This window comes from Abrus precatorius, unplaced genomic scaffold (genome assembly GCF_003935025.1).
Source record: "Abrus precatorius isolate BTA unplaced genomic scaffold, Abrus_2018 Scaffold11, whole genome shotgun sequence".
Taxonomy (NCBI): Eukaryota; Viridiplantae; Streptophyta; class Magnoliopsida; order Fabales; family Fabaceae; genus Abrus; species Abrus precatorius.
In genome coordinates, this window is record NW_020874303.1 from 9,402,524 (window position 1) to 9,423,977 (window position 21,454).

The 21,454-nt window shown below is 33.0% G+C and overlaps 1 protein-coding gene across 2 annotated transcripts; it reads left to right on the plus strand.

The window, feature by feature from the left end:
- Positions 1 to 21,215, plus strand: LOC113855023 (callose synthase 2-like). Of its 2 annotated transcripts, none has more exons than XM_027486448.1 (44): positions 1 to 117; positions 407 to 459; positions 1,002 to 1,237; positions 2,011 to 2,111; positions 2,371 to 2,489; positions 2,773 to 2,866; positions 2,988 to 3,098; positions 3,511 to 3,627; positions 3,719 to 3,820; positions 3,908 to 3,999; positions 4,553 to 4,679; positions 4,963 to 5,100; positions 5,201 to 5,277; positions 5,360 to 5,459; positions 5,940 to 6,062; positions 6,157 to 6,274; positions 7,013 to 7,347; positions 7,599 to 7,651; positions 7,747 to 7,807; positions 8,452 to 8,533; positions 8,612 to 8,661; positions 8,767 to 8,853; positions 10,238 to 10,375; positions 11,189 to 11,283; positions 11,444 to 11,528; positions 11,627 to 11,787; positions 11,880 to 12,003; positions 12,088 to 12,185; positions 12,267 to 12,396; positions 14,540 to 14,691; positions 14,908 to 15,017; positions 15,614 to 15,733; positions 15,859 to 15,927; positions 16,015 to 16,204; positions 16,291 to 16,447; positions 16,838 to 16,957; positions 17,041 to 17,159; positions 17,269 to 17,352; positions 17,804 to 17,916; positions 18,001 to 18,230; positions 18,305 to 19,102; positions 19,209 to 19,259; positions 19,740 to 19,925; positions 20,348 to 21,215. In XM_027486448.1, exons 3-44 carry the CDS (start codon positions 1,051 to 1,053, stop codon positions 20,600 to 20,602), a joined length of 5,859 nt encoding a protein of 1,952 aa, XP_027342249.1. In that variant the 5' UTR covers positions 1 to 117; positions 407 to 459; positions 1,002 to 1,050; the 3' UTR covers positions 20,603 to 21,215. The 2 variants fall into 2 exon arrangements, with proteins under 2 accessions (XP_027342249.1, XP_027342248.1); XM_027486447.1 differs by having other exon boundaries at positions 2 to 117; positions 356 to 459.
- Positions 21,216 to 21,454: the final 239 nt, after the last annotated feature.

Below are 21,454 nucleotides of genomic sequence, written 5' to 3' on the forward strand. Positions count from 1 at the left end.
CATTGCTCTCTTTATTCACTTATTTGTGAGTTGTTTGTTGGTGACACTCTCCCATGTTAATTCCCAACCACTATTGCTCTTTCACTCTCTCTGTCTCTCACACTATCTAACAACCATGTAAGCTTCTTCACTCTATTTTCCTTTCACTTTCTTTTAAAAGCTTTCTTTTTATTTTATTGTTACTTGGACTTGTGCAGACGTAAGAGCCTTTTTTTTTCTTTATTAATATTATCTTTAATAATTAAGAAGTAAACTTGATCTTCCTATTCACACTCTTTTCCATATGCTCAGTGCCCACAACTTGATTCGTGTAAAAGTTGATCCTTTTTGCTATTCTGCATGTTGGGTAGCTCAGATATAGTGGGAAAATGAAGATAATTTCTTGCTTGATTGGTGTGTCTTGCAGAAACGTAGATGTCACTGTCTCTGCTCACTGAGTTTCATCCATGGCCTTTTGAGGTGTGTTTAAAAGCGCTTTCATACAATTAGGAATATGGTTTTACTTTGAATTATTGGATTTGGAAAGTATTTTTTTTTACTTACGTTTACTGATCATAACACCGGTGCTTTTGGGGAATTATACTTCGATACCGATTCCCCTTCTCCAATTTATTTTTATATAGTTTATATGGGTTTTCATGATAATTCAACTTTTTACTGCCAATGGAAGAGTCCATGAGAATAGTGTAATCACATTCAACGTTGCATCTTATGTGCTCTATTTGCCTTCTGGTTTTTCCAATCTTAACATACATATATATATATATATAGAGAGAGAGAGAGGGAGGGGGGTTTGAATTGAGCCCTGATTGACCAAATAACCAAGCTTAGTATGTGTTTTTTTTTTCAAATTATAGTATTGAAAAGTGATTATTATCACAGAATTGTGAAGGGTCAGTTTTCTGATATGCCATAATTTCCTATAATTGCCATCTGTCTTTTTTATTTTTGCTGATTGTATTTTCTGTTTAATTTAATGCTTTCTGTTTTGCTTCTTACAGAAGTGATAGCAGCTGAAAGTTATAGGGATTGATAAATTGAGATATCAAGATGTCATATAGAAGGGGCTCTGATCAGCAACCGCAAAGGCGGATTTTGAGGACTCAGACTGCTGGGAATTTGGGAGCAGACCCGATCTTGGACAGTGAAGTGGTGCCTTCCTCACTTGTTGAGATAGCTCCCATTCTCCGTGTTGCAAATGAAGTAGAGGCTAGCAATAAAAGGGTTGCCTATCTCTGTAAGTTGCTGTTTTGTGTGTTTATGTCTGTACTGTTTGGACAAGTTATCATTTTTGTTTAGATAACTGTAGGATAAATTCTTGTTTGTTTAGCATATGCCAAAGTTAAAGTCCAATATTGTTTAGAAGCTTAACTTCGTAGAAGAGTAGATAAAATGCTCCCAATAATCATTGAGAAAGAAAAGTATATATGGATCTGATATCTCATTCATGAAATTTCTGAGTAGACTCTTGGTTTGATTAGAAATGATCTTGAGGGTCGTGTTAAAAATGCTTGTGCATTTTAGATCATTGAGTATTTTATACAGTTTTGGGGTAAGTTTGTTGGACTTTTCTAAACCAGTCATCACATGAATGCCTATTTTTTTTTAAAATACTAGAAGGCATTATGTTTTTCTTAATTCCTTAATAAATTTATTGCTTTTACAAAATGTTAGTGATTGGTAATTTCTGGTTCTTCAAAATTTCAAAGAACTGAAACCATTTGTTATCTGAGTTTCAACGCCACCTTCCTTTTATTGGTTAGGTCATGTGGTAACAGCTCTTTATATAGTTCATAATTTTTTTACTTGTATTAGATTATTGTATCTTTACTTCCTCAGTATTTGAAATCACTCTGTTGAAATTTCTTCTTTTTGTTACTTTTACCTTGTTACTCATTTTCTTTTGGTTAGCTATTTGGATATTACATTAGTTTTATGTTGTATGACAAATCAATGAAATGCTTTGATGTGAATTTTCTTTATCTAATGCTCATGTTTTATTGTAAATAGGTCGGTTTTATGCCTTTGAACAAGCTCACAGACTAGATCCCACATCTAGTGGACGTGGTGTTCGCCAATTCAAAACTGCTCTTCTTCAACGTCTAGAAAGGGTAAATTGCTGATTTCGTTTGTAAAGAATTTCTACATTTGTTTTCTCTTGCTAATATTTTCAATCCTTTAGGTTTCATTCCCTATATTTAATAATAAATGCCACAATTAAGATAGTTGAGAAGCATTGTTTAGTGATATCTAATTTGAGTATATTAATGGACCAGCCGAAGACCAAAGAGTAAATGCTTCTCATGTTAGTGTAGCATAGATTGGAAAGCATTTCTGTGGAAATATGAAGTATTTTTCCTTTCTTGACAGGAAAATGTCACAACTATGGAGGGAAGGACAAAAAGTGATGCTCGTGAAATGCAGAGTTTTTATAGGCATTACTACCAAAAGTATATTCAAGCGCTACATAATGCTGCTGACAAGGACCGGTGAGTTGATAATCTAAGTGGGTATTTGGTTCAACTTATTTTTTAAAAAATAATCACTTAATTTTCCAGATTCTCAAGACAGATTGTGATAAATAAGTGATTATTTCTCCAAAAATAAATGATTCCAAAAATGCACTTAGTCAATCAATAATTTGGTCATTGACTTGATTATTGCTCTTATTTTACACAATCATCTGTGAATTCTTCTAATTTCTGTTAGTATAATTTGTTTACTTTTTATCAAAAAGCAAATTAGTGACATTAGCTTCATTTGCTTATCCAGTGCCCAGCTCACAAAAGCATATCAAACTGCTGCCGTTTTATTTGAGGTATTGAAGGCAGTTAATCGAACTGAGGATGTTGAAGTATCTGATGAGGTAAAATTACTAAGTATGTTAGTCACTGAATAAAGTTTACCAAAAAAGATAACATTTTATAAATTCTTCCTTGTTTGTTTTTATTTTGATTCTTACATCCTGTTTTGATATTTAATTGCAGATTTTGCAAACTCATACTAAGGTTGAGGAAAAGAAGCAGCTATATGCCCCTTATAATATTTTGCCTCTTGATCCAGAGGGTGGAAAAGAGGCTATCATGGAATATTCTGAGGTTTGTTCTCTTTAATTATGCTTTAATCCAATTTTCATTTGAGTTAATGTTTGATATATAAAGTTCCAGAGGTAACACCCTGAAGTATAACTAGCAAAATCCTGTTTAAGCAAGTGAAAAACAAAAGGGAGTAAGTAAAAAGGCTGTTGAATCACTGAACCAAAAACTGAGTGGCTAAAAACATCAAGTATTTCAGTGGGTTAGGCATTACCTTTGTTACATACAAAGCCATAAGTTAAGATTCAAAAAGCTCCAGAAATTGAGTAATGAAACAATTTTTGGTTCATAATTTACTCATTCTTTTAAATGTCAGGCACCAACTTTTCATTACTACTTCTTGCTGATGAATAACTTCTGTTAGAATTTCTTTCAAAGTGTTGACTGGGTTGCTTGTACTTTTTTGCTTTTACAGATAAAAGCGGCTGTCTCTGCTCTACGTAATACCAGGGGTTTGCCTTGGCCAAAGGATCATGGTAACAAGGCAAATGAAGACATTCTAGACTGGCTTCAGCTGATGTTTGGTTTCCAGGTATTGACTGAGCTGAGCTGATCTGTGTCCACCATTTGGTTTTTAGCTTAGTGTTTCATTTAGAGGTTATCTTCCTTGTACTCGTATGCAGAAGGGAAATGTGGAAAATCAAAGGGAGCACATGATTCTTTTGCTTGCAAATGTACATATACGACAAGTTCCAAAACCTGATCAACAACCCAAAGCTTTTTATGTATTGCCATGGCTTGGACCTTCATTTTCTGATTCAGTCATACTGTTTTTTTTCTTGTTTCTTACATACTGAACTTTCTGTTTTTAGTTGGATGATCGTGCTTTAAATGAAGTGATGAAGAAACTCTTTAGAAACTACAAAAAGTGGTGCAAGTATTTGGGTCGCAAAAGTAGCCTTTGGTGAGATTTGTATATCTTGATGTAGTAATTGCTTCAAATGCTAGCTTTGTCAAGTGTCAAATTGAAACTTATGGTCTTATATGTACCCAGGTGAGTTGTGGGTGGAAGTCCACCTGCTTTTGAGCCAAACTATTAGCCTATGTGGGCTGAGTGGCCTAAATAAAAGTTAGCAAGCTTAGTTCTGTATCTTTTAAGCGTGTTATATACGTAAACATCTATATAAAATGTGCATGTAATCCTGGATGCGTGATGATATTTTAAATTTGTATTTATAATGTTATAAAATTTTACTTGTATATGGATATATAATAATTGAAACCAAGCGAATGAGAATTGGGATTTTCTTAGTGCAGCCATACATTTCCTTTGATGTTTTGGTACTTAAATTATCATAGTTTGTGGTCAAAGCAGACTGCATTTTCTGTATAACTTTTTTTGTCAATATGCATGTTCTTTTCTTCTTTTGGTATAGAATTAGATTATTTAATTGATATGCATAAACAACTACTTTAGACCCTTGTATACTCTTCTAATTTTCTTAAATGATTACTAGGTTGCCAACTATTCAGCAAGAAATGCAGCAACGCAAATTATTATACATGGGTCTATATCTTCTTATATGGGGAGAAGCTGCAAATTTGAGATTTATGCCGGAATGCCTTTGTTATATCTACCATCATGTAAGTATTATTTAAAATGAAAGATATTAATGCTTCAGGTATATCAAAATAAAATAAATGATTTTCTTCAGTTAGAAGAGAGAATTAGGTCTTTCACTCATTGGTGGTACACTCCAATTCCTCTAACATTGTCTCATATGGACTTTTCCTTATTGGGTACTCTACCTGAATATTATTATTTAGCATTTATTTTTCAAGTATGTTGCATACTTGCACGGGCATTTGAGTTGAATGTCCAAAGAATTACTGACAAAACCTAAGTATAAATTTTTTTCATACCTAGATGGCATTTGAGTTGTATGGGATGTTAGCTGGGAACGTTAGTCCACTGACAGGTGAACCTGTAAGGCCTGCCTATGGTGGTGAAAATGAAGCTTTTCTTATGAAAGTAGTAAAACCAATATATGATGTAATAGCCAAGGTGAGCATTTTCTTTGTTATGATAAGAAGGGCTCTTTTGGTATACTTTCAACATTTGATTGCTTCTTTTTATGTTTTATTGTATTTTTTCTGTATTGCAGGAAGCTAACAGGGGTAATACTGGAAAAGCAAAGCATTCTCAGTGGAGAAACTATGATGATATAAACGAATACTTTTGGTATAATGCTTGTTTTTTTATCTGGCTGTTTTCCTTTATAACAACTTTCATCATTAAATGGATTATCGTTACCAAATTTTAGGTCAGTTGATTGTTTCCGGCTAGGTTGGCCCATGCGCGTTGACTCTGATTTCTTCTCTGTGCCTTTTCCTCGTGGGCAACGTCCTCTTAACAAAGATGAGGTATGACATATTTCATGGCTTCTGGTGTGTGATTAGTTACACATGGGATTGTGTAACAAGAATCTTTTAGGAAACTCCTAAGAAATGATCTGTTACCATGAAGAAAAAGCTCAATTGGAGAGAGAGTGTGTGTGTATATTGATAAAAATTGATTACGATTCTCTTTAGGTTACTCCTTTCCTTCAGTGGCATAAAATTTCATATATAGCTTAACTTGTGATTTAAACTGTAATCATGATCATAACTAGTGCATTTATACAACGCTATAATAACTTTTTCTCCCATTGTTGATAGAGTTTCAGTCTGGCTCTTGTATTATAGGACTTGGACTGCATATACAGGAACTTATTAGGGCTGCATACATGTAGTTTTTTCCTCCTGAATTTTCTTTGAACAATCCTAATGTTGCCTCAAACATGAATGTAGCTACCTCTCTCAGTGATCATATCCTAACTACATGTGCTTATTTTGGTTAAACAGGAAAACCGAAGTTATGCTGCAGATAGGTGGAGTGGAAAAACTAATTTTGTGGAGATACGCACATTTTGGCATGTATTTAGAAGTTTTGATAGGATGTGGAGCTTTTATATACTCTGTTTACAGGTAATATTTCCAGATTTGGTTTTTGATTAATGACCTTTACTTCATTCTGCATCCATTCAATCTAATGAGAGCTCATTCTGGTCTTTTTATTAAGGCAATGATAATCATTGCTTGGAATGATTCTGGCCAATTAAGCTCCATATTTGATGGTGATGTTTTCAAGAAAGTTCTCAGCATCTTCATTACTGCTGCAATATTGAAACTGGCCCAAGGTGGATAAACTACTACTTGTCTTTATGGTTATGTCTTTTCGTCTGCGATAATGGGAAATTTTTTAACATTTAGCTTTTCTAGAGGTTGCAGCTCTTGTTTTATTTTTCTAGAGGCTGAAACTCGTTTCCATACCATTTTTCTTTCTTAAAGTATTGATCCAGAGACAGAGAAAGCACTACATAACTCAGTTTTGTGGCATAAAAAATACTTTCCATTCTTTCCATAATAGATGATTTTTTTTTTTTTTTTATAATTTCTCTAAAAGATTTAAAAATTCATCTCTGGAGATATCTACTGTCAAGATTATGAAAATAAAAACAAACAGGCTGCTGATTATTTCATTTAATTAACACTGAATAGTAAGGTATCCTATGTGCCATTTCATAGCAACCAAAGTCAAAAGTATTCAGAAATTAAGAAATAATATTCAGAACTTATTCTTCAAAGTGAGGTTTAGTATAAAAGTATGGAAGCAAGATCATGTAAGACAATGGAATGCTTATCCAAACGATTTACATGATGTTGATGTCATGTTTTCTTTCATTGATGCTTTATTTTACTTCAATGGTGGTATCTCATTCAAAAAGTTACTGAGGAGTTTTTGCTGCAACTCTTGGATGTCTGTACCTTATAAAATTCCCAATTGTTTGATCTTGATTTTCAATGATCAAAAACATGATGTTATACTTTATGAAGTCACAACTTGATTAATTATGTTGTCTTTTATACTTTTCCAGCCATTCTTGACATAGTCCTGAGTTGGAAAGCAAGAAAAGTCATGTCACTTCATGTCAAGCTGCGGTATATATTTAAAGCTATTTCAGCTGCAGCATGGGTCATAGTGTTACCAGTCACTTATGCTTTCAGTTGGAAAAATCCATCTGGCTTTGCACAAACCATAAAGAACTGGTTTGGGAATGGTACAGGTTCCCCTTCTATGTTCATTTTGGCTGTCTTCATCTACTTATCTCCAAACATTCTCTCTGGGCTGTTATTTGTGTTCCCATTCATTCGCCGGTATCTTGAGAGGTCTAACAATAGTCTTGTGAAGTTCATGATGTGGTGGTCTCAGGTAAACAGATGGATATTTGATTTGTGTTTTCCTGTTTGTATGTTTTATAATGATTTGGATTTTTTCTTATAAACCATGGCTTTTTAATTTTTATCATCCTTAAGAAATTCTTCTAAATATTATTTGTCCTGTTTATTTTTACATCAAGATGATAAGGAGCTACTGCTCTATTGGAAAGAACATAAATTGAGTGCTTTTTCTTTTATGTTTTCAGTACTTATTTCTTTCTTTTACTTCTCGACAATCTGCAGCCTCGGCTCTTTGTTGGAAGAGGAATGCAGGAGGGTCCAATTTCTTTGTTGAAGTAAGATAATGAAGTTAATTTGTTGGATCATCATCTATGATAATTTTCACTGGTCAGCTTTGATTGATTAAACTCTGATTCTCTTAATTTTCTAGGTACACTACTTTCTGGGTTCTCCTAATTGTAGCTAAATTAGCATTCAGTTACTACATGGAGGTAAATATTTGTTCCAGAAATATATTGTTTGTTATTGGTCCTTAGAATGATGTACATGCCTGTCTAATGCTGACGACATTTGAACAAGTGTAAGGTACAAGAGGGCTTTCAATAGGGAGTTTTTATAATTCACTTTCTTGACGGGCTATTGAATAATAGTATTCTTATCATTTCGTAGTTCCTTTTGCTTCCTATTTTCTTCTTCTTCCTTGTTACTTTCCTTTTCTTTTTCAGTATATTCCATTTATTCCTGCATGGAGGAGGTTTATTGACTGTATTAGAAATATATTTAAGAAATATATGTCTTATCATTTCATAATTCCTTTCTGTTTCTCTCTACTTCTTCCTCTTTACTTCCCAATGTTTTTTTTAATCTGTGTTCCATCTACTAATTGGTTCATTTTTCATCCAATTTCAGTGTGTACATACCAATATTATTATATGCATATGTGTATATAAATCAGGAATTTCATATAATGAGATGAACATAAATAGTCTATGGAGTCAATATTAGCCTCTAAATGATCTATAGAATTATTATAAGTTTAGAACTACATCTAATCTGCATGGTGCAGAGGTTTTATCTATCATCTTATATTCATGTGTTCATTAAATTCATAAGGTTCATTTTCTTTGCACTGCAGATTAAGCCTCTTGTGGGTCCAACACAAACCATCATGAATGCTCATGTATCAGTTTACAGTTGGCATGAGTTCTTCCCTCATGGTAACACTGGGAATATATGAAAATTAATGTTGTTCGTATAATGGGAATGTTTTTAATTTCATCTTCTACTACATGCAGCCAAAAACAATATTGGTGTAGTGATTGCTATATGGTCCCCTATCATACTTGTACGTCTAACTTTCTCTAACTTTCTGTCAGATCACAGATGTCTCATCAATTATATTAATGTTATGTTTTTATGTTATAATAGTCAATTTAGGTGTTCTTTGCAGGTCTACTTTATGGATACACAGATTTGGTATGCTATCTTCTCTACAATTGTAGGAGGCATATATGGTGCATTTCGACGTTTAGGAGAGGTTTGTCTATTTTTTGTGTGTGTGTTTTAATCAGTCCCTTCTAGTTTGAAATCTTGTTGTAGACCCACATTCTAATATTTGTAATATTGATATTTGCTTAGCTGTACAAATCGTTAGGATCCATAGTTTCCATATGAGGAGATTTTAACATTACTATAGTTAATGTTGTTAAGACTATACTTCTACCTCTATATATTAAACCTGAGTCCTCATTCTTAAATGAAAGCATTTTTAATAGGAGTTATTCTCTTTTCCATTATGCCATGTGGATTTTGTTCATTTAATTTTTCTAATGCAAGATATTTTAATTTTGAATTTTCCAAATTCATTTCTTAATTTAAAAAACATTTTTTTAATGTAGTTTTTTTTTTTATATAATAAAATATTTACTGTTGATAATGCTCTTTTTTTAAATTATAAAATTCATGAAATTTAAAACTAGTCATATAATATTTATTTATTCACGAAAAAAAAAATTTAATAATACTCATGCAGGGCACTGGAAACTTATTAGTTAACAACCTTAAAACTATGTACAGTTTTTCAATTAAAAAATAATGACTTTTTTCTTGCTTTTCAAATTAATTCTTGTACTTTCTTTTTCATACATTCTTTTGGTTCTGTTATATTTTGTTCTATATAATTGCTGTTGTAGTTTTAGTTGTAGTGTCTTTGGTGTTAAATTACCCTTTATTTATCAAATTTATTATGTCATCTCACTAAAATATTTTTCTTATATACTTATGAAAGAGGATTTTTATTAATACATGGTTGTATGTGACTCATGAAATGTGTAAATTCACAATTAGACTTGAAATGTGATGTGATGGGGAGATTTATGTAGATATCAAACAATTTTTCTGAGATAATTACTAATGTCTAATGTCTAATGTCTATATTGATAGCTGTTGCTTATCTAACTTACTATACATTTCTAAGCTTTCCAATTTCATTTGGACCTTGCTCCTTCTTGATGATAATTCTGGTCTGACTGCTGACATACAATAATGCGACTTAAATGAGCAGCCAATGGTTGCATGCTGTGTAATAACTTACTTTTATGGATAAAATCTCTAAATTTTGACATGTATGGCTGGTGACTTTTATGGATAAAATCTCTAAATTTTGACATGTATGGCTGGTGACAAAAGGAAATTTCTTGATTGGAATTCTAATAAAGTGACAATGTCATTAAAAGTTAAGAGATGACCAGGGTTAATGTTCAAACTTGAATTGATTTCTTGTTTTCTTATGTTATTTCTGTTGTACGAACTATATCCTTCAAAATATGCTCAAGGAAATTCACGCAGGTTTTTTCTGCTGAATTGGGTGCAGATTTATGGTTCTTGAAATACTTGAGTCATTGTTTTCATTTTAATTTCAGATTCGAACATTGGAATTGCTGAGGTCTCGCTTTGAATCAATTCCGGGTGCTTTTAATGCTTGCTTGATTCCCACGGATCAGACTGAGATGAAAAAGCGAAAGGGATTAAAGGCCACCTTTTCTCGCAGATTTGAACTGGTTTTGAAACTTTTCCACATTAGAATCTATTACTGATGATACTGTTATCTTAACGCTCATCATTAACCTGCAAGCTTGAATAATTAAAGCATGTTTCTGAGATTGGCAACCTACAAGTAAGTTGCTTGGGAATTTGGGAGCTTTGGAGAGCATGTCTTCCTAACTAAGCTGTCTATTTGGCTTGGTTCTATGATTTAACAAGACAGATTTTTCCATACACACCTTTTATGAGATAGGCTTGCAGTTGCAGTTTTAGGGCCCATTTGTTTAAGATTATTTCATGAGCAAAGCACATTTTTTTTCTTTATTTTTTTTTAAATCACTTTTCAGTGTTTTTAGTTGTTTGGTTTAGATTATGAAAAACTCAGGAGCTGAAAATAATTTGGTTCTAACTTTTTTCGAGAAGCTATTTTGAATAGCTTTTGAAAAAAAAAAAAACAGAAACTGAAATTATAACTATCTTTTGAAATAAAAGTGATTTTTATAATTTTAACCCAATAAAAACTATATTTATTTTTCATAAAATCTTTAAAGATAAATCACTTTCTATATATCCTGAACATCACCCTTTTCAAAAGCTGAAACAAATGGACCTTTGATCATACTTTTGGGTGTCCAGCTATGGATTTTTTTTTAATGCATTTTTTCTTGTCAAATATGCCTGGATACAGATTTTCTCTTTTGAACTGAATATTTTCATTGTTGTTTTCTTTGTTGATATTATTCCTGATCTACTTGTCTTGTATTTGCTTTCTTTCTAAATGTCCTTTATCAATATATATTTGATTCTTGGAGAGCTGGTTGTTTTTTCAGGTCTCTTCTAATAAAGAGAAGGAAGCTGCACGATTTGCACAGTTATGGAACAAAATAATCACTAGTTTGAGGGAGGAGGACCTAATTGATAACAGGTAGTTCTACAACTGAACGTTTCTCAATATCTTCTTAATTCTTGTTCATAGTGATCCTTAAATGATTGCAATATAATTACAATGTTGAGATTTTCATGTTTTCGTGTGAGATATTTATTTATTTACTTGCTAATAAGTCTGACTACAATGAAACATTTAGGGAGATGGACCTCATGCTCGTACCATATTGGGCCGACCGTTCTTTGAACCTCATCCAGTGGCCTCCTTTCTTACTCGCTAGCAAGGTACATTCATCCACTTGTGTTCAATTGTTCTGTGTGTTTGTGTGAGAATAATCTGTATCCTTTTTAAATTAATGTATAACTCTCTATTTGTTGCACAGATTCCAATAGCAGTGTCTATGGCCCAAGATAGTTTTGGAAAAGGGCATGAACTGGAGAAAAGATTGTTAAGGGACAAATACATGAAATCTGCAGTTCAGGAATGCTATGCTTCTTTTAAAAATATTATTAACTTCTTGGTTCTAGGAGAACGTGAGAAAATGTAAGATCATATTATCTAAAATATACATCAAAAGAGAAGATTGACAAAGTTTGATACCCTGACATTGTTAACTTATGGTTTCACTAATGCAGGGTTATACAGAATATTTTTCAAAGAGTTGATGTGCACATAGAAAACAATGCTCTTCTGAATGAATTGAATCTAAGTGCTGTCCCTAGCTTACATGATCGATTTGTTAAACTGATTGAATGTTTGGTAATTATTTTGTATACTCATAATGTTAAATTTTCTGTTTGATCATGTGTGAAATTTAACCAAATTTGTTCTTAATTTATCCAGTCAGACAACAAAATGGAGGACAAGGATCAAATTGTAATTCTCTTGCTTGACATGCTAGAGATTGTGACAAGAGACATAATGGATGGAGACGTTGAGGGGTAAGTCCTTTGAAATTTTCTGTATCCCTTGCTAATTTGATAAGTTGTGATCATTTTGCATTCATTATCATTCAATTGTAGTCTGGTAGATTCAAGCCATGGTGGATCTTATGGCAAAGATGAAAGGTTAACACCCCTTGATCAACAATATAAGTTTTTTGGTAAACTGCAGTTTCCTGTCACCACAGATATTGAAGCTTGGACAGAGAAAGTAAGCTTTACGTGTTGTTTATTACTATGGAAAAGGAAAATTGTAATACGTGCTCATAAACTCATTTTACTTGGATTTCTGATGTCTGTGTAATCTATTACTAGTACTTGAGAATTCTGTTCTAAGATAAACTCTGTTATGATATATTACACAACAATTACATGAATATATAGGAGTCTAATCCTAATATTCACAAAATAGAATATTATAGAATATCTCTTAATAATTACAATGAATAAACAGAATTAATGAATATAAATCTATGCAATAAATATTAATAATGATGATATATGTCCAACACTTCTTCTCAATCTGGTGAATGAATATCTATCATTCCTAGATTACAAGAAAGATCTTGGAACCTCACAACTTCCAATCCCTTAGTGAATGTATGTGCTAGTTGACCTTAGGAAGGGACATGTGATTTTGAGACCATTATCTAGTTTCTCTTTAATGAAGTGCCAATTAGTTAATATATTTTTTGTCCAATCATGTTGGATGGATTGTAGACTATGCGGATGACATAGTCTATAATCAATTAGTTCATATATTTTTGGTCCAATCATAGGACTAGTGAATTTTATTTTGAGGTCATTAAGAATGATCTACATCGATAGTAGTTTACACACTTCTTGAGCCATAGCCCGAAATTCAGTTCAACACTTGATCTGACTATTTGACTTGGCATCATCAAGATCATAAAGACCATGAGCGTAATGAAATTTAGGAAGCTGATATGAATCTTATTCCTCACATTGTGTCCTTTACCATCCTTACCAAACAATTATCTAAGCTTTGTTTAACCTCAAAATATCATTTCTAAACTTAGGATCATAGTGAAAATTTGGATTGAGGTAATATGCAACTGCATGTAGGGGTCTATGAAGCTAGTTATCTCAGTTTGAATGTTGGGCTGCCCACATATGTCCATTCCTATTGGGCCACTCGTATAGATGTTCAGTTCTGCAAATTTCACGCACTAGATATTCAATTCTATGCGTGGGGTACGTGTTGCGTGAAGATGTCCCACATTAGCTAGAAATAGAGTCATAATACTCCTTATAAATGTTAGGGTAGTCCTCCTCCTATGAGTTGTATTTTAGGAATGAGTTAGATCCAAGTTTCATAACAAATGTAAAAATTCCTCCAATCATACTTTTTAAACAATAATTGTATTTAACTCTTCTAGCATTGCCATCAGCATTTATCTCATGTTTCCACCCAATATTTGATCTATTTCCAACATTTTCCTTTCTGAAATGCTTATGTTGCTTGAAAATTTTGATCCATCAACTTGAGACAGGAAATTTGCGAATTTTCAAGTATTATTCACACAAAAAATTTTCAATTAATCAAAAATCCATTCACACAAGTCAACAACAAAATTTCTAATTTACTCCCTTATTCAATAAAATTGTTAAGCATATTAGAATCCTTGTTGCATTCAATCTTTATACTTTGGTTAAGGTTCAATTTAATCCATCGTCCATTCAGGATCTCATAATACTTTGTCACAGAGAGAGACCTTTGCTGGACACTAAAAATTTGGTTCTCCAATTCATAACAGACTTAAACATCTTGCTTCTTGGAAAAGGTTTGACATAGGTTATCCCAAATCTCCTTAGCAATAAGAAAGAACATGCAATTATGAATAATACTTGTTTTTTTTCTTAAGAAATAGTAAGTGTGGCGATATATGAGGTGATGTGGCAAAAATAACCCCAAACAGAAGGAATATATTTGTAAATTGGCCTATACTGGGAAATAGTTCTAAAAATTGGGTCCATACTGGTAAATAAGCCTTGTAATGAAAACGACTTCTAAGAGGTGAGATAAATTCTGTAATGATATATTACATAACAATTACATGTATATATAGGAGTTTAATTCTAATATTTACATAATAGAATATCTTATAACAATTACAATGAATAAATGAAAATAATGAAAATAAATCTATACAATAAATAGTAATACTGAGGATATATTCCCAACTCTAGTTTCAGTCTACTTATCCTGCACGATGACATCGTTTATTCACATTATTGCTTTGTTATTTTGAATAAATTCCCAACACTAGTTTCAGTCTACTTATCCTACATGATGACAGTTTATTCACATTATTGCTTTGTTATTTTGACAGATAAAAAGGCTTCGTTTACTGCTTACTGTCAAGGAGTCTGCTATGGATGTTCCATCCAACTTGGATGCTAGGCGGCGAATATCTTTCTTCTCTAATTCATTATTTATGGATATGCCACCTGCTCCCAAAGTTCGGAATATGATGTCCTTCTCGTAAGCCATTTCATCTTCAACTTGCTTCATTTTATGATCTATCATTGAGTGAATTACGCTCCATTATCTTGAATTTTGCCAAAATAACAACAAATAATTCATTGGTCACTTGTATACATTCTGTATGACTGTGCTAAATTATATAATAAAAAACATATACTGGATATGATCTCCATGTAAACTATATTAATGACATTATATATCTTGATTTTGTAGTGTCTTGACACCATATTATGATGAACCAGTTCTTTTCTCCCTAAAACATCTGGGAGAGCCAAATGAAGATGGTGTCTCAATCCTCTTTTACTTGCAAAAGATATTTCCAGGTTTCCTCATTTCCTCTAGATGTTTTTGTTGAAGAACTGCTTGACCTAAAAGCTTATCTTGTATTTAGAAAGAGCACAAGAATGGTAGCTATAACTGTAACATGCTCTCCATGCAAAAGACCTTTATGTTTGAAATGTAATAAATGTGTTCACTTTGTTTTGAAACTAAACACTGCTTAAACTGAAGTTTATTACAGGATTGATGTCTACAAATTCAAAAATAGAATATTTGGCTTTCATGCCAAGACCTACTTAACCTGAAATTATAAACTGACAAGCTAGGGCCAAACGTTTATGTAATCCTAATGATCAGTTGCAAATCTACAAAATTTTAGGCAATAGGGGCAACCACAGCAGTGATGGGTGGGTTTCAACTTTTCCTACAAATGTACTCATTCATCCCCATTATGGAGTAAAAGTTTGAAACACAATGGAAACAATGATCGAATACTACTATGTAAACAGAAAAAATTATAAAATTTTGTGGGAAAATTACCCCCTTAATAGCCAGCAACTCAGGGTCCATCCTTGCACTTCTTTCCTTTCATACCACAGTCTGTACAATAACTCTTGCTTCTGATCATGATTTTCGGCAGATGAATGGAAAAATTTTCTTCAACGCTTTGGTTATAGAAGTGAAGAAAAACTGACAGTAGAGTTAGAAGAAGACCTCCGTTTATGGGCATCTTACAGAGGACAGACATTGACCAAAACTGGTACAAATTGCCTCCTCTCCCTCCACCAATCTTTCTTCACGTTAAATGTTAATGAAATATTCAATTACGTCTTGTGTAATTATGAATCTCCTCTATACCTTTCACTTTGTTCTCATCGAGTGAAGTCCGAGGAATGATGTATATCCGACAAGCATTGGAGCTACAAGCTTTTCTTGATATGGCAAAGGATGAAGGTACATCAAGAAAAATTCATTGATATGGAGATCATGACCTTATATTATACAGCTCAACTTACTATTGTCTTTTCACTTGATTAACAGAGTTAATGAAAGGTTACAAGGCTGCAGAACTAGAGAGTATAGCAAATCCAACCAGTGAACGGTCACTGTGGACACAATGTCAATCATTAGCTGACATGAAATTCACATTTGTAGTTTCATGTCAACAATATAGTATTCATAAGCGATCTGGTGACCCCAGGGCAAAAGAAATTTTAAAGCTCATGACTAAGTATGTTTCTCAAATCAACCTCCTCACTTGTTATAGCTTTTGCAAGAACACTCCTGTAACATTTGCTACTAATGTTATAATTGCAGGTATCCATCTCTTCGTGTTGCTTACATTGATGAGGTTGAAGAGCATAGCAAAGATTCTTCCCGAAAAACAGATAAAGTTTATTATTCAGCTCTAGTGAAAGCTGTTTTACCGGCAAAATCAATTGATTCATCTGAAACAGTTCAAAGTTTAGACCAGGTACAGTTGGTAGACTATTCCAGAAATTAAGATAACTAAAATTGAAATTGATGAAAATTCTGCACATTATTATACTGTTTGAAAGCTCAATACTAAGATACCAAATTCATATAGACACAATTGGTGGACAATTTCTATAACAAAAGCATGAGGCACATCCTGAGGCATCTTTCCTATAGGAAGGAAAATATAGCAAAATAATCTTTCCTCTTAGTTTTATAGTTAGTTAATCTGGGAAATAATCAAACAAAATATAGATGGATATCTTTTACTCAAATATATTCTTGATTGGTTATTTTGGTGTGGCAAAGGAAGAAATATCCATGCACTATGATATATTAGCTAAAGTAGCAATGCTTTCCAATTTGTTGATTGATTATTTTGGTGCAGGTAATTTACAGAATAAAGCTTCCAGGACCTGCTATATTGGGTGAGGGAAAGCCAGAAAATCAGAACCATGCCATCATTTTCACACGTGGGGAAGGCTTGCAAACAATTGATATGAATCAGGTCTTACATTATTAATGTTATATGTACAAAGAATTGAAATATAGCTTTTGAAAAATTCAGATTGCTAAATATTTGTGTGACAGGATAACTATATGGAAGAAGCTTTCAAAATGCGGAATTTGCTGGAAGAATTTCTCAAAAAAGATGACGGTCCAAGAATGCCAACAATACTTGGACTCAGAGAGTATATATTTACTGGCAGGTATGATCCATTCTATGAATTTATACACAATTTCTGGTATCATTTCTAATGTACGCTGAAACCTATTAACAAATGCTATTTATCATTATATCCCTAATGTTTCTTGCAGTGTTTCATCCCTTGCATGGTTTATGTCCAATCAGGAGCATAGTTTTGTGACAATTGGACAAAGATTGTTGGCTAACCCCCTGAAGTAAGAGTTTTTATATTTTTAAGTTTCACTATTCATTTGATGCTTATAGTGAGATGTATTACAGAGTTATATTAGCTAATTCTCCTATTTATATTAATAATCTAGATTAAATACTAATAATGGAGGACAACTAGTTCTACATCACAATAAGATTATGAAGATAATAAGGTTCCAAACACAATAAGAATTCTATAGTTATTTATGAAATCAAATAGAGCAGTAGCTACCTTCTTTTTTGGGTATTTTCTATAGCATGATTATGTAAAAATAGAAGTTTGATTTATATGTAAATGAACTGCCTTACTGTTGTATCTTTTCTTTATTTAAGGTTAATCAAGTGCTGTATGATAATGTACAACATATCCATTTGAAATATTTAGTTTCATATCTCTACTGGATGTACCCATTGTTGTTTGAAGATCTTAATAATGTTTTTCTGCCTTTCATTCAGAGTGCGGTTCCATTATGGCCATCCAGATATATTTGATAGACTGTTCCATCTGACAAGAGGGGGTGTAAGCAAGGCTTCTAAGGTCATCAACTTGAGTGAGGATATATTTGCAGGTATGTGTTTCATTTTTACTTTCTGTATGTTCAGAACTTTTTTCTATTCAGTCTCCCTAATATAAGTTTCTTTATGATCTGCAGGTTACAATTCCACATTACGTGAAGGAAATGTCACGCATCATGAGTACATACAAGTTGGTAAAGGAAGGGATGTAGGTCTTAACCAAATATCCATGTTTGAAGCAAAAATTGCTGCTGGGAACGGTGAACAGACAATGAGTAGAGACATATACAGGCTTGGGCACCGCTTTGATTTCTTCCGAATGCTATCTTGTTATTTCACCACCATTGGCTTCTACTTCAGTACCTTGGTATGCTTGCAACCTTACTTCCTGTGGCATATATAAATATGATCCATCACAATTACTGACTTTGATTGTGACAGCTGACTGTCCTCACAGTTTATGTATTCCTTTATGGACGTCTCTATCTTGCCCTTAGTGGACTTGAAGAAGGGCTGAACAAACAAAGAGCTATTCGAGACAACAAAGCTCTTCAAGTAGCTCTTGCTTCTCAGTCTGTTGTGCAAATTGGATTTTTGTTGGCCTTGCCTATGTTGATGGAAATTGGCTTGGAGAGGGGATTCCGCGAGGCATTAAGTGAATTTGTACTAATGCAACTACAGTTGGCTCCTGTGTTTTTCACATTTTCTCTTGGAACAAAAACACACTATTATGGAAGGACATTGCTTCATGGAGGTGCACAGTACAGAGGCACCGGTCGTGGTTTTGTAGTGTTTCATGCCAAGTTTGCTGATAATTATAGGCTCTATTCTCGCAGCCATTTTGTTAAGGGAATTGAATTGATGATTCTGCTTGTGGTCTACCACATATTTGGCCATGCATATAGAGGAGTTGTTGCCTATATTTTAATTACCATAACCATATGGTTCATGGTAGGGACATGGCTTTTTGCTCCCTTCCTTTTCAATCCATCAGGCTTTGAGTGGCAGAAGATAGTCGATGACTGGACAGATTGGCATAAATGGATAAGCAACCGTGGAGGCATTGGTGTATCTCCAGAAAAAAGTTGGGAATCCTGGTGGGAAAAGGAGCATGAGCATCTCCAGTACTCCGGAAAGCGTGGTATTGCTACTGAGATAATTCTAGCCCTTCGGTTTTTCCTATATCAATATGGCCTAGTATATCACCTGTCAATTACTGACGGGACTCAGAGTGTTCTGGTAAGTGCTGTTTCTTATAAGGCTCTCCTTAGTAATACTCCTTTGGTTGTTCATGATCCTCAGCAACTAGGATATCAATTTAATTGTAGTTATTATTGCTTTACAGGTATATGGTGTTTCATGGATGATAATCTTTCTAATATTGGGCCTAATGAAGGTGAGAATTCATATTATTATACATTTTCTTTAAAATTTTGTTCAGGAATTCTGCTGACTACTTCCACATGCAGACCTGCTGAAATTTTTTGTTTATGAATATTATTAATGAGTTTAAGCATTACAGCCATTGAAAAAGTAACAAATGGTTAAATAGTAAAATAAACCAAAGTTCACCATGTAGAAGTTTTAACTGCATTACAAATACAATTTGAGACACTTCAAATGCTGTGTCCTTATGTTTAGTTCAGTTAAATATTGTTTAACCATGACCAAGTAGACATTTATTTGCATCTTTTCTCACTGCATAACAGTTAAAAAAATACTGCTGAGGTACAAGCTATAACTAGAGAGTAATGCTAGAACTTCAGTCTCCTTTTCTCTTACACCCATCTCTTTCTATATACACTTTTGGATTAGTCTCTGAATCTGTATGCTTGTATATTATCCCTTTCAATACTGTTATGCTGCACTTTTGCAGGGTGTATCTGTTGGCAGGCGCCGCCTTAGTGCAGACTTCCAGCTTTTGTTTCGACTGATCAAGGGTTCTATTTTCATAACATTCCTTAGCATCTTCATAATATTGATAGCAGTTGCCAATATGACAATTAAGGACATAATAGTCTGCATTTTAGCAGTCATGCCAACAGGCTGGGGGTTACTGCTGGTCAGTATATCTATATTTTTTTTTTCTTTACTCACATTTTCTTTTGAATCAACATACAATTAGGTCCCAGAAGTGGCTATTTGTGTTGCTTTGATCCCTATGAGTAGGTTTCTAAACAATTTGGTCTCCAAAAGTGTCAACTTGCTAACTAGTATGCCCTGTCAAGTTGTCAACTTTTAAACAATTTTATGATTTTATCCCTAGAACTAATTTAAATAGAGAAATACTTCTATGAACCAAAGCAACAAAAGTTGCCACTCTAATCAATTCTTTTCTTTATGTGGTATATATCTTTTGTCACGTCCTCTGCAAACCTAAAATTTCATTGTTAAAAAGCAAAAAAAGTGATAGCTCTATATTTCTGCTCATAATCACATTTCTTTTAGCATTTACTAATTACATTTTTTTTTATTCTCTAAAAGATTGCACAAGCTTGCAAGCCTCTCATCGAAAAAGCTGGGTTTTGGGGGTCTGTTCGAGCACTTGCTCGTGGATATGAAATAATAATGGGCTTGCTTCTCTTCACACCAGTAGCTTTCTTGGCATGGTTCCCTTTTGTTTCGGAGTTTCAAACACGAATGCTTTTCAACCAAGCCTTCAGTAGAGGTTTGCAGATCTCTCGTATTCTTGGCGGACAAAGAAGTGAAAGCTCCTCCAATCACAAAGATTCACATTGAATTTCATTTTGATCTTTTATTAAACGTTTCAATCATGTGTTACATTATTTTAAGGGTTTTGACTTTAAGCTTATTGATGCCATGGTCAAATTCTTTTAATAATATGACTTCACATGATTGGAAGATGAGAAAGATATAAGATGTTTGAACATTTATAATTCACACTTGTCATTTTTGTAAATGGGGTTTTACAACTTATTATTCCTATGTTGTATATTGTGTATATACTTTAGTAAGGATTACAAGGATATAGTTGTATCACCAAAGCAAGGCTCTCTAATTTGTAAATTGTACTAGCTTTTTATAATTTCTATAGCGTGTAAATAGCTTTTAATGACCCATTTTTCTCTTTTGGTTTATGATAGGAAAATACATATGATGGAGTTTTCTTTCTGTGTGTTATCTTCCTTTTGTTTATATCAGTGATAACGTTGAAAATCCTACTGTCATGACAGATTCTCTCATGTTATATATATTTTGTTTATATCACAAATATTCTTTGGAGGAAACAATCATGTTTGAGCATTGCTTTGATTTGTTTAAATACTTGACATGCTATATCTTTTGTTACTTATCAAAACACTTATTTAATTTTTACTTTTAAGTTTTATTCTTATCATGTGTTTATACTATATTTTATTTTTGTTACAAAATCTTGTCGAAACTCATTAAATTTGTCGTAAATGCAAAGTTCGTGAAGAATGCTAAAGGTTTTATTGATACGACAGTTTATGTGAGTACAAATTAATATGTCCGATTAGGATCTTTATTATATTGGTCGGCAATTACATTGATTAGATTTAAAAATGTATAAGACAAAATGAAATATTAGGAGGGACTTCTTTTAAAAAA

What these genes read in the sequence shown, in the direction of transcription:
- LOC113855023 (XM_027486448.1), top strand. Translation starts at nt 1,051, where the DNA reads ATGTCATATAGAAGGGGCTCTGATCAGCAACCGCAAAGGCGGATTTTG. An exon ending in ATGTTGAAGTATCTGATGAG is followed by an intron (nt 2,867 to 2,987) that starts GTAAAATTACTA and finishes ATTTAATTGCAG; the next exon opens with ATTTTGCAAACTCATACTAA. An exon ending in CTTTCTTACTCGCTAGCAAG is followed by an intron (nt 11,529 to 11,626) that starts GTACATTCATCC and finishes TTTGTTGCACAG; the next exon opens with ATTCCAATAGCAGTGTCTAT.